At 40.5% G+C, this 11,379-nt stretch overlaps 1 protein-coding gene and 1 long non-coding RNA gene across 2 annotated transcripts in view; one reads left to right on the top strand and one right to left on the bottom strand.

Moving 5' to 3' along the window:
* Positions 1-214: 214 nt before the first annotated feature.
* The window catches only part of Pth2r (parathyroid hormone 2 receptor), a 92,024-nt gene continuing 80,859 nt past the window's right edge, over positions 215-11,379 (bottom strand). Inside the window, exons 11-13 of the mRNA XM_063237386.1 lie at positions 5,194-5,332; positions 3,827-3,868; positions 215-1,071 (exon numbers count right to left, since the gene is read on the bottom strand). Coding sequence (XP_063093456.1) covers positions 682-1,071; positions 3,827-3,868; positions 5,194-5,332 — 571 coding nt within the window. The 3' untranslated portion in view covers positions 215-681. The remainder of the gene's footprint in view (positions 1,072-3,826; positions 3,869-5,193; positions 5,333-11,379) is intronic.
* LOC134473305 (uncharacterized) lies at positions 5,259-7,140 on the top strand. Its single transcript, XR_010043511.1, has 3 exons — positions 5,259-5,395; positions 6,250-6,369; positions 6,979-7,140. It is a non-coding gene; the product is annotated as an uncharacterized LOC134473305 (long non-coding RNA).

The following is an 11,379-nucleotide window of genomic DNA, read 5'->3' as shown; positions in this document are numbered from 1 at the left end:
CAAAATTAATTTGTAGACACAAGCTCACCAGGAAAACCTTTGACACGTCATGGCAGAGGAGTAAAGACCCAAGGTTTGGGTAGCCATAAAAGGAATATTCAAAAGAAGGGATGTGCAAAAATAGTTTTGGACAATTTTCCTTGTTCCTGAAAGAATTAATCATACTTATCATATATTTATTACTTAATCAATATCCACCCAATTTCTCAGTGCATGCTTGTTCACTGATCTTTATTCTTTCATTATGCATTTTTCAGATACTTACTGCTGCTAAGCACGGGCAAAAGAAACACAGTAACAGACTATATTAAAGAGAGAAAGACAAAAAGTACTGATTTCTTAAAAGGAAAATGATACATGCTAAGTGATCTGTGTTATATTTAGGGTGATATTTAGGAGAATGAACCAAGCCATTGAAACCTTTTCTACTCAGCTGTAGCCTACACAAACACATTAAAAAATAACAACAACACAGCAAGTATTACACATCAATTTAGGAAAAAATTTGATGCGGAGAAGGGTTATTTCACCAATATGTCCTCTTCAGGGTAGAAGGGCAGGAGGCGACTCAGGTAGCCTAAAAACATTTTAGTTAACCCTGAATGTTTCAGCCTTTGCACTCAAGCAGAGGAATGACAGCCAACCAGATCCACCAGTCCTGTGAAAGCCACAAATGCTGGTTCAGATGACATCCTCAGTTTCTCCCCTGCATCCCTCAAGGGTGAAGTCCAAGGGCCTGGAGGACTGCTCCCCTGGAATATCATCTCCCTGCCGCCTGCTGCCTTCCTTGGTCTCCTCATGGATGGAGTCTGGCATGCAATCCTGTTCCGAATTACTCCAGACATAGCCAGGTAAAGTCACGTGGCTGTCGGGCGGCCTTCTGGAGGTCTTGGCGGGTTTCCCAGAGAGAAGTACCATGCGAGTGCTGGCCGCCATGTGCGACTGGCTGCTGGTGCTATGTGTCACAGTGGTGAGCACCGAGCCGTATCTGTGGCTGCCACACGGGGCCGTCCTTTTCCAGTCAATGGACAGATTCCACCTACTCCACGTCTTCTTCACCTCGGCCTGAACCTAAACCACCAGAAACACGATATGTGTCAGAAATAAGAGAGATCCTGCAAACGCTGCTACAGTGATGTTTAAACTAAAGTAGTAACCACTGGTTGAGATTCCTCTATGTGCCTGGATTTGGAGATACACTCCCTCTCAACCTCAAAAAGCCTTTCAGATGAGTGTTATTTCTGGAGATGAGCAAATACAAGCTTAGAGAGAATCAAAGAGACTTGTCCAAGACTCGTATTTAAATAGAAGTTGAAATGTCTGACCTGAGGGGAAAAAAGAGGATTCCAATTGGAGGAGAAATAAGAGATTAACAGAGGCAGTGTGGACCACAGAGCTCTCTGCCCAGGGCAAGTCCATCGGAATCCCTGTACTAGTGAGACCTGACCCAACCCTTAAATACCTACCTGGGAAAGTCCACTATTTGTTCTAGCCTGCTGGGTCCACTAATTTACAATCACTAATTTTGCATACTTCCTGAGGAGATGATTAAATGGAGGCTTGAGATTATCAGTACCTCCTATTTGACATTTCCCATTGATTGTTCTTATCATACGATAACCTACGCCCTCGAGTCATCCTTGGATTACACTCCAGAACTAGATCCTTCTTAGCATATGATCTATGCTTTCTTGAGTCTGAGTCTTCTGCCGAACTGTAATCCTTTACTAGCTCCACCTACCACTGTAAAAACCTAATAGTCACTACTTTGAAGTGGTGGAGGACTCATCTGGAGACACTGATTCCCAGCCACTGATGCAATACTATACTTGTCTCTGTTTCTTATTTTTCTTGCCGTGCTCTTAAGACAGACAATCGGGACTCTTGGCTGGCTCATGATACTAGCCAACACACCTGATAACAGCTCCCTGACTTCCCTTCTTAGAACATTTACCCAAAAGGGCTCACACTGTAAATATGTGCTTCTGGCAACTCCCAGAAGCTTCTCTCTCAAGGGTTGGTGAGCCATTCCTTCATGCTGTAACCCTCAAGACAGGTAAGACATCCGCGAGGACACAAACCTAGCTTTAACAGGTAAGTTACAGACACAGTCTAACTACATCCACATGCATGAGCTCTGTGCTTTTCCACTTTTGTGGGTCTGCTGAGCCCCTAAGTGCCTTCTATCTCTTTCTCCCTTTAAAACACTCCCTTGCCTAAATCAGAATGGACTCCATTCTTTCCCCAACTCTCAACAGTTCCTGAATGAAATCTGTGTCCACCGCTCTAACTAATGGCGAGGTCTTTGACAGCAGCTGAAGCTGAGGAATGGCATGGAAAAAATTAAACTTCGATTTGTTATTATTATAAAAGAAGAAAAAATGAAACAGAATTTCAAAACAATAGGAGAGTAACATCACATTGTCTCACTAGTGAAAGAAACTGAACAAGTAAATAGGACTCAAAATGAACAACAGATATTGTAATTGGGAAGGAACTGTTCAAATTGAAATTTCACGGCCACATAATTTGTACAGGCAAACTGCAGGAGAGGAAATGAGGAAAGAAGGCTGGTAAAACACAAATGCGGGCACTGCAAATGGGCCTTTAGCTGGTGGGCTTTTGTTGCCAATCCTTCCCCCGAAGATTAAGTTCTACGGCTACTGTGCATTTCCAGAAGGAAGCTTTTTTTAAGTTCCAAGAGAGCTGTAGAAGCAAACTCCCACCTGTTCATCTTGGCAAAAACCAGCACCCATACTCCAACCCCTTCTGCAAAATAAGTGAAAACAATGCACAAGCAACGCAAGAAATAACTACGATGCTATTTAATTTTACCACTTTCTGTGGAGACTGGCATAGCATCCCACAACGCCCAAACAATAAATGTGGTCAGAGGCACCAGGTGATTTACAACAATAAGTATTGAGCTGCAGCAAATGAAAATCTGAGAGAAGATGACAAGGCACCCAACAACAGATGTTACACTTCACAAGGTAAACAGTGTCATCCAATGTGGTACTTCTCTTTGTCATCTCCTAAATGAATTAAGATTGTCACATCACCAGCTTATAGTTTAAAAAATATATTCTAATGGATTTGTCCCAGAAAAACATATTTGAGTTTTTAATATAATTTGAAATGGAATATAAGTTTCAGTATTAACTATAATATCAAACTCACTGGTCATCTACATATCAATTTGTATTTCAATGAGTTTTTAGTTTGAACCTATGCAACTGAGTTACATTTAACAGTGATAATGACTTAGCTTATTTACATTAATGCTCACTTACTCAAAATAATTTATGATTAAAATAACTAAAATATCTCCCTTTTCACCACCCACTCTGTTATAAATCCTTGGAGTCCTCTAAATATTCAGTTCACATTATGCTGGCCATTTATAAACTGATATGACTTCAATTTCATACCCCCAAAGTCCCTGTGTTGCAATCTTAATCTCCAATATGACGGCACCAGGAAATGGGGTCCACACAGGTATTTAGATCTTAAGAGCACCACCCACATGAATGGATTAATGCCAAGTAGGAAAATGCTTGAGGTTGTAGGTTTGGTCCGGTGATGTGCTCTCTAGCATTTGTGAGCACGTTTGCCCTTCTGCCTTCTGCCATGGAATGACCCAGTAAGATGCCCTTGCCAGATGTGGGCCCATGAGTGTGCCCTTTCCAGCTTTTAGAACCACAGGAAATAAATTCATTCACTCATTATATATAACCTAGTCTCAGGCATTGTGTTACAAAATGCACTAAAATCCCAGCTTATCTGAACTAGACCTGTCCAGTGTTGGAGGCTCCCGCACACTCACCTCTCCATTGCAGTAGCAGTAGACGATAGACACAAAGAAACCCTGCAGAACAGAAAAGAATGTGAGCCCGCTGACAATTCATGAGGTTCACAGCACTGAAGTATTCGGTGTCAACTGGCTAAGTTTAACAGCTGCTTTTAATTATTCCTTTAGAAAATTACACAAATTATTTTCCTTCCTAATATTTCCAAATTCTTATGTTTATACTGTTTGCTTGAGATTTTTCTTTGATGTCAGCCAAGTCAAACAAATGAATAAAATGCTCTAAGATAAAGAAATGATTTCTATTACTTTGATTTCACTTATATTGTCATTCATCACAAAATACCCATGCCCTGGTGGGTACAATATATTTATACTCCATAAATGCTAGAAATGCAGACATAGAATGTCCCAAGGTAAAAACACAAAGAAGCTTTTCATTCACTCAAAGTCTCCATTGAGGATGCACAGCATTCTAGGAGCTGTTTAGCATGGCAGAGGTAAACAATGCAAACAAAACAGCTCTGGAAGAGAGAAAATATGGATCAAACACAAACAGCCACATGAGAAAGGCAAGGTGACAAGGGTTAAGCTGGCAAAATAACGGGCTGTCAGAACAATGGCGTGGATATATTTATTAGATGAGGAGCTCAATGAGCTTCTCTGACATTTAAGTTCGCTTGAGTGACAAGAATAAGAGATCAGATGTGCTATGTAGTGATTAGGGGAAAACACTGCAAGCAAAGGAGCCCCCGAGAAACAGAGCATGGAAGCAGCTGTGGGTTTGGGTGGCGGGAACGTGCCGGGCTCCGTGGAGTAAGGTGTGGCAGAAATGGAACTTTATTCTGACGGCAACAGGAAACCTTTGTTTATTTCTGGCAAGTAAGCGATAGAGTCAAATGTATATTTTTAAGATTCTTCAGGCACATGTGCATAGACTACATTTAAGAGGCAGGAACAGGCAGGGCGGAGATTCCACCATACGAGAGGTGACAGTTGTTGTTCAAAGAAGATGAAACGTGTGCAGCAGCCTCTTTCTTCTTGCCTTTTCCCATTTTTCCATCTTCCCTTCCTTCATCTCTTATTTTCTTTCTTTTTCCATATGCGAAAGCTGAGGATCCTGCTCTGCAGCGTTGCAGACTTCACAACAGTCTGCTGCTTATCTCAGGCCCAGGCTTACTGGCATGAGAAACAGGTCCAAAGCTGTCCCTGCCGGGGTCAACCTCCTCCTGACCTCTGCAGGAGGGAACGCTGCAAACACCAGAGAACAGCGCCCTCTTGTGGCCCCTGGAAGTCGGCGGAATCAAATCAGGGGGCAGAGAAGAAGATTGCCAGGAAAACAAAAGCCTGCAGCAAGCGTCCAGTGACTGGGCAGGACGGTTTACCTGAAAGGAGTTGAAGAAGAGTTCGCAGTGCATGCGGATCTCCCACCACAGCCCGGTGAAGGAGTGCGGCTGACAGATGAACACGATGTAGTGCACGCCGAAGACCAGGACCAGGACCAGGGTGGACTTGGCAAGTTTCCTGAAAGAGGAGAGCGAGCCTGTTTATTAATCAGTCTAGAGTGCTTTCCTGTGGTAGCTTGAGGTAAAAATTTAAGCGGTGCTAACAAGACTTGACTCTCCCGTCTCGGTGGATCCTGCCACTTTTGCTAGTTGCTGTTTTTTGGTTTGGTGTTTTGTTTTGTTTTGTTTTGTTTTTTGTTGGTCCTTCTTTCTATAGTAGTTGGGTTTGTTTATTTGTCTGTTTTTTTGGAGACAGTTGGAATAAAAGGAAAAGCAGAAAACAGACTGCTGCTTCCTGCCCGCCATGCCCTGGACTGATTCTCCTCTGCAGTGTCCTTCTGTCATTCTGCCTTGCCTACACTGCCCGGGGTAGGCTCAGACTTGTGATTCTCCTGCCTCAGCTTCCTCCAATGCTGGGTCACAGGCATGTGCCAGCATATATATTGGTATAATAGGTGTCCCCTGTCATTTCTAGTCTTCTTGATTATAGGATACTATTTGTATAAAGTTGTTAAACGGCACTTTTTCTGCCATCTGTTTTAGATCCCATGCTTGAAACTGAAATAAGCATTTCCTCTACTCACTTTCAGAGGCAGCATTTGGCTTGTCTTTCAGCTAAAATTCATCTACCCTTAGAAATATTTCACATGTTCATATGTCCTACCTGTGGTCAATTCCTCCTGCTTTTTCATAATATTCTCTGTCAAATTCTATAGTAAACTCTGTAGTTCTATTTTTGTCTAGTTTTGCTTTTCAAAATGGTAAGTTGACTAACACTATTTCCCTTAGCTGGTTTTTCACATACATTTTCATGTGCATTTGGAGAAATTCTGTTTTCCAATAGGATTACTCGATGGATAATTTTAGGTGTCAACTTGCATGAATTAAGGAATATCTAGAAAAATGGAAAAGCATTATTTCTGCCTGTCTGTGAAGGTGAATCCTGGGATGACTGGATTGGAGTTTGTGAACTGAGTGAGACAGTTCTGCCCTGAGTGTGAATGGGCACCATTCCGTCATCTGGGGGACCGGACAAAACAAAAAGGCCAATACAAGGTAAACTTTTTCTCCTTCTCTTTTGGAGCTAGAACACATCTCTTCTCCTGCCTTTGGGTATCAAAACTCCAAGTTCCTGAGCCATTAGGTCCTGGGATTTGTACCAGCAACCCCTTGGGTTTTGGAGCCTTCACTTTGGACTTAAGGTTACACAGTTTGCTTCCTGGTTCTAAGGCTTTGGACTTGACATGAGTTGTGCTATGGAAACCCCTGGTACTCCAGCTTGGTGAAGGCTTGTTGCAGGACTTCTCAGCCTCTATGACTTATGCTCCAATTCCTCTAGAAAGTCCTCTCTCATATATCTATCTATATCTTCTATCTGTCTATCTGTCTGTCTGTCTGTGTATTTATCCTCAGCTATATCTACCTGTCTTAGCAGTTCACTGCAAAACTCTGGATAATATGAATGGGATTACTCTGAATGATCCTTAATGATCTCCACCTCTTATTACTCATGTTCCTGTTCATCCTTCCTTCCTGAGTGTGGGCAGGACCGGGGACTAACTTCTGACAGACTATGACAAAGACAATAGGATGCCACTTCTGTGATTAAATTGCATTGAACTGTAACCTCCATATTCCTAGATGCTCTCTCCTTTGCCTCTTCAGGGAAACAAGCTACCATGCTGTGAACTGCTCTGCAGAGAGGCCAGGGTGATGAGAAAAAGTGGCTCTGGACTATAGCCAGCAAGCAAATGAATCCTACCAACTGTGATTTTATTTTGTGTTGTTAGTGCTTTTTATCCAAAATAAATTGTCCTATGTGACTGCTTTCTTACATCTCAAATTTGCTTTTCCATCTGTGAATTATTTCCTGTCTAGTAATCTCGAGCAATCTAACCTTCCATTCTCATTAGCTTTCCTCCAGCTGATTTATTTATTGTTTTATTTTGCTTTCTGGAAATAAGCTGTGTAGGTGAGTTGAGACCCACTAGACAAAGACCAGAGAGACCTGGATTCATATCCTACACTTGATATTCACTACCTGTATGACAGTGATTGAATTTTCTCTCTGAAATGATGGAATATATCCCAGAAGTCTGTACGAGTTCTGATATTTTAGTTTTACTAGGAAATGTCACTCACATACATATACTTTTTTTTTTTTGTCTTTTTCATTTTTATCGGTACCAGGGATCAAACTCACGACTGCCTACTCACAAGGCAGGTGCTTATGCCGCTGGGCTAAATCCCCAGCCCCCAGACATATACTTTCTTAACAGAACTTTTCTTCCAACTTCTACAGGTGGAGGATCCTGCAAAAATCATATTGCAATGCCTAATTTGAATGGCGACAATCTCACTTGCACATTCTCTCCACCTCGTTCTCCTTTGCCTGTCTCACCTGCACCATCTGCCTCTCCTGGCTCAGTGTCATCCGCCTTCCCTCATTCACAGTTTTGCCTGAAGCCTCTGAAATTTTTCCTCTGCCACTCCTCATCCTCACACCTAATACTTTGCATCACTTACAGAGATTCAATTTGAAAATTCTACATTAAGTCCATTTTGTTCAAGCCAGCATTCCTGAGCAGTAATGGGCTTCTCTGACCCAGCTGATTCCCCCCGCTATCGGACTTCTTTTAAGGTGTTTGTCCTCTGCCTGAATCCTGACCAGTAAGCGCTGTCTTCCCATGATTGTAAAACTGGGCACAACACTTTGAATGTCTTTAAGGCATCTAAATTCAATGTAACTTAATACAAGGAGTCAGCATTAATTATACTTGCAAAACCTTAAAGTCTAATCTCACTTTGAAAGGACAGTTATATTTCCATCTTTAAGATGAACGCTAAATCCCCTTAGAAACTGTTCTCAAACTCAAGCTAATTTTTGATTACAACAGCATCAACAGATCCAATTATACATTGCTTATATAGGGCAGATCAGAACAACATGGTCATGCAAGTAAAAGTCCAGGCACACTTTGTCTCCATGCAGACTAAGAACAGTTGTATTTGGCAATCAAATCTATTTCTAGTGGATATCCTGTTAGCTTAGTCATCTGGGTTGTCTCTCTCTTTGTCTATGATTCAGCTCCTTCACAAACTCATAGAGGTAAAAATTAATATGTACGAAACAATTGAATTCATTTTCTATTGCTGCAGAATGAATCACTTAGGACTGCATTCCTATCTGACATTGGGGTTCTCTTGTAAACTCACTCAGACTTCTGAAAGATTCCATTCTTTGTAGTTGTAGAATTGTTGTTGCTTGTTGGTCAGGGCTCATCCCATTACTATAGGCTGTCATGAGATTCTAACCACAGGCTCTCATGGTGCATCAGATCACCTCTTAAAGCAAGCAAGAGAGTGTCCTGTAGGCTGCCAGAAGGGAGCCCAACAGCATCAAAGGGGAGGCTGATGCACCTCATTTCCTACATCCTATAACCTAATCAAGGGAAAGGCATCTATTTCAACAGAGGTCTCTCCCATACTCACGGTGAATGGTGGTAGAGAAAGGATTATATAAGGCATGTACATCAGGGGCTAGGGATCTTGGAGATCATCTTAGAAATTAGCCTATTACAGCAATGCAAATAATTGCTGTCCAGAGAAACACACATTATATAAAGCAGAATGCCACTGATTGGAATCCTATCAATACTGACAAGTTGTATTCATTTATAAATTATTTTCAGCAGTCATTATCTGACTATACGTTTTCTTTTGAATCAGTTATAATATTCTACCACTTTCTCATTAATTAATGAGTTCCATAAGATACTGGAGGTGCGGTGTTTGTATGAGCTATGATTACATCTTTTTATAGAATTTGGTCTGCAGTGGCAATGAATAAGTTAAAGGGATGTGCCAAGCAAATGTACGCATAGACCACTGCTTGTCCGATCATGTTAGAGTGGGCACACAGCAATTGGAGGCACTGATTTCTTTCAGTGTCCATCTGATCACCAGAGCACACTGTGCAACTTTACAGCTAGGCACAGCTGCCTACTGAAATGACTGAGGGACCTAGAAATGATGGTGGTCTTCTGGCTTGATGGTCTTCTGCAATCAAGATTAAAACCACAAGAGGAATCCAAAGCAGTCAAATGGTTTAGAGACTCAGTGGACTGCTTAAAAAAACAGATGCCCAATTCTTGTAGTTTCCATTCCCAAGTGATCTCTCCACAGGTGAATGGTTCAGGAGATTCTCTGGTTTTCTTTAGAGAATCAGATTTAGCTAGTAAGATAAAATGAAATCCTATTTCTCAAGACTATCTTGACCGCCACTTAATCTTTCTCTCTTTTCTATGCACAAAGCCCTTTGTACATGCATGTTTACTAATACTCTCCCTGCTTTAGCATAGAGATTAAATCAGTCTCCTTCTCTCCCTCAAATTAGATTATGGGTTCAAGGAAGGCACTTAGCAAATACAACAGTTCCCTGTTTAGTATAGGCCCTGCTGCAGGCTCTTCTGATTGCCTGTCTTAACCTGACAATCACCAAGTGAGAAAGTTATTATTATCCCATTTGCAGTGAGAACAAAGGTCTTTAGAAGGAAAACACTCATCCAAAATTACATAGTAAGTATGAGGCAGCCTTAAATTTGTCCTCCTTAATATCACACTGCATAGTAAGTAGTGGTTGGATTTATTCTAAAAATAACAAACATTAAATGTGATTTTGTCTATCACTGAATGTAAAATCAAACTAGCCAAACATTCACAGATTCGTTTTCATTGAATCTTGCCTTTTTCATAGCTCTCATGTCTTCTATCATTGTCAACTCAACTGTATAAAGGAATTGCATTGTAACATAAAAAGGAGAGAAATACATTGTTGTTAAATCTAACAGTTAACATCGATTTTGTTTTTAAATAACTGGCTGTAGGCTGGATATGGAGGCACATGCCTGTAATTTCAGTATTCTGGGAAACTGATCCAAGAAGATCTCAAGTTCCAACCCAGCATGGGCAACTCAATGACTTAGCAAGACTTATCTCAAATTAAAAAAGGCCAGGGGTGTAGCTCAGTGCAAAGATCTTGAGTTCAATTCCTTGTAGCACACCAAAAATTTCACTTTGGAAACATTCTTTTCTACTTTGAACCACAGACTCTACTAAGGTGTTTCATGTACTTTTCAGAAGTCTTTTCTTATTTGTGTATAGGCATTGCTCAGCTGGACAGAATTATCTTAGCTCTGAAAGATGTTTTTAATTTTTCAGAATATAATGTGTGGAAATATATTTAATAACTGCTTCCAATGTCAGCACTTGAAAATTCTGTATATTTTTTCATTGTTTTGTCTTAGCAAGAATGTTTGAACATTTGTTAGTCAGAGCTAATAGTGGAATGAAATATAAGCTTAATGGTACAAAAAGAAGCAGATATAACTTTAATATTCAGCCATCATGGTAGGAATATCAGTGAGACCAGAACATAAGCTTCATATTCTTAAGTCTACTTAAAAAGTAACACTTGAGGGTTGAGACTGTCGCTCAGTGGTAGAACATTTGCTTAGCATGTGCAAAGCCCTGGGTCCGATCCCAGCCCTGCACACCACACAAAAAAGAGGCTTGATAACCTAAGCCTCAGAAACTGTACACTCCTTTGATTTTTCAACTTTCTGCCAATTTTTTTCTCTTAGAAAAGAGTCATTCTCTACTACACTTTTATACATATTTTAACTTTGGAAATACTACGAATATTACAATACTATTAAAATTATTACTAAGCAATTATTAAAAATATTAAATGTATTCCAGCCGCATGAAAAGATGTATTCAGCTGACAATTATTTTCCTTAACTCCTGTTAGCCTAGGGCTGTTCTAATTCTCAGCTTCAAAACTTCTGAATTATTAAAAAATTATTCCAAATTCTGAATAGTAGCTAATTTAAATTTTGGTATAGAATTCTGTTCAATTGTTTTGAGAAGTAATCTCCCAAGAGTGAAATTCTAAATATTTTCTACTCTATCAGTGTTTTAAGATGAGTCACCCTTTGTTACCTCTAAAGTTTTCAAATCCCTTGGTTTACTCTTTCCTCAGTGCAAGGTCACTGCAGAAATAAG

This window comes from Cavia porcellus, unplaced genomic scaffold (assembly GCF_034190915.1).
Source record: "Cavia porcellus strain 051 isolate PalLab524CR breed Dunkin Hartley unplaced genomic scaffold, mCavPor4.1 scaffold_26, whole genome shotgun sequence".
NCBI classification, from domain to species: domain Eukaryota; kingdom Metazoa; phylum Chordata; class Mammalia; order Rodentia; family Caviidae; genus Cavia; species Cavia porcellus.
This window is presented reverse-complemented; position numbering and strand designations above follow the sequence as displayed.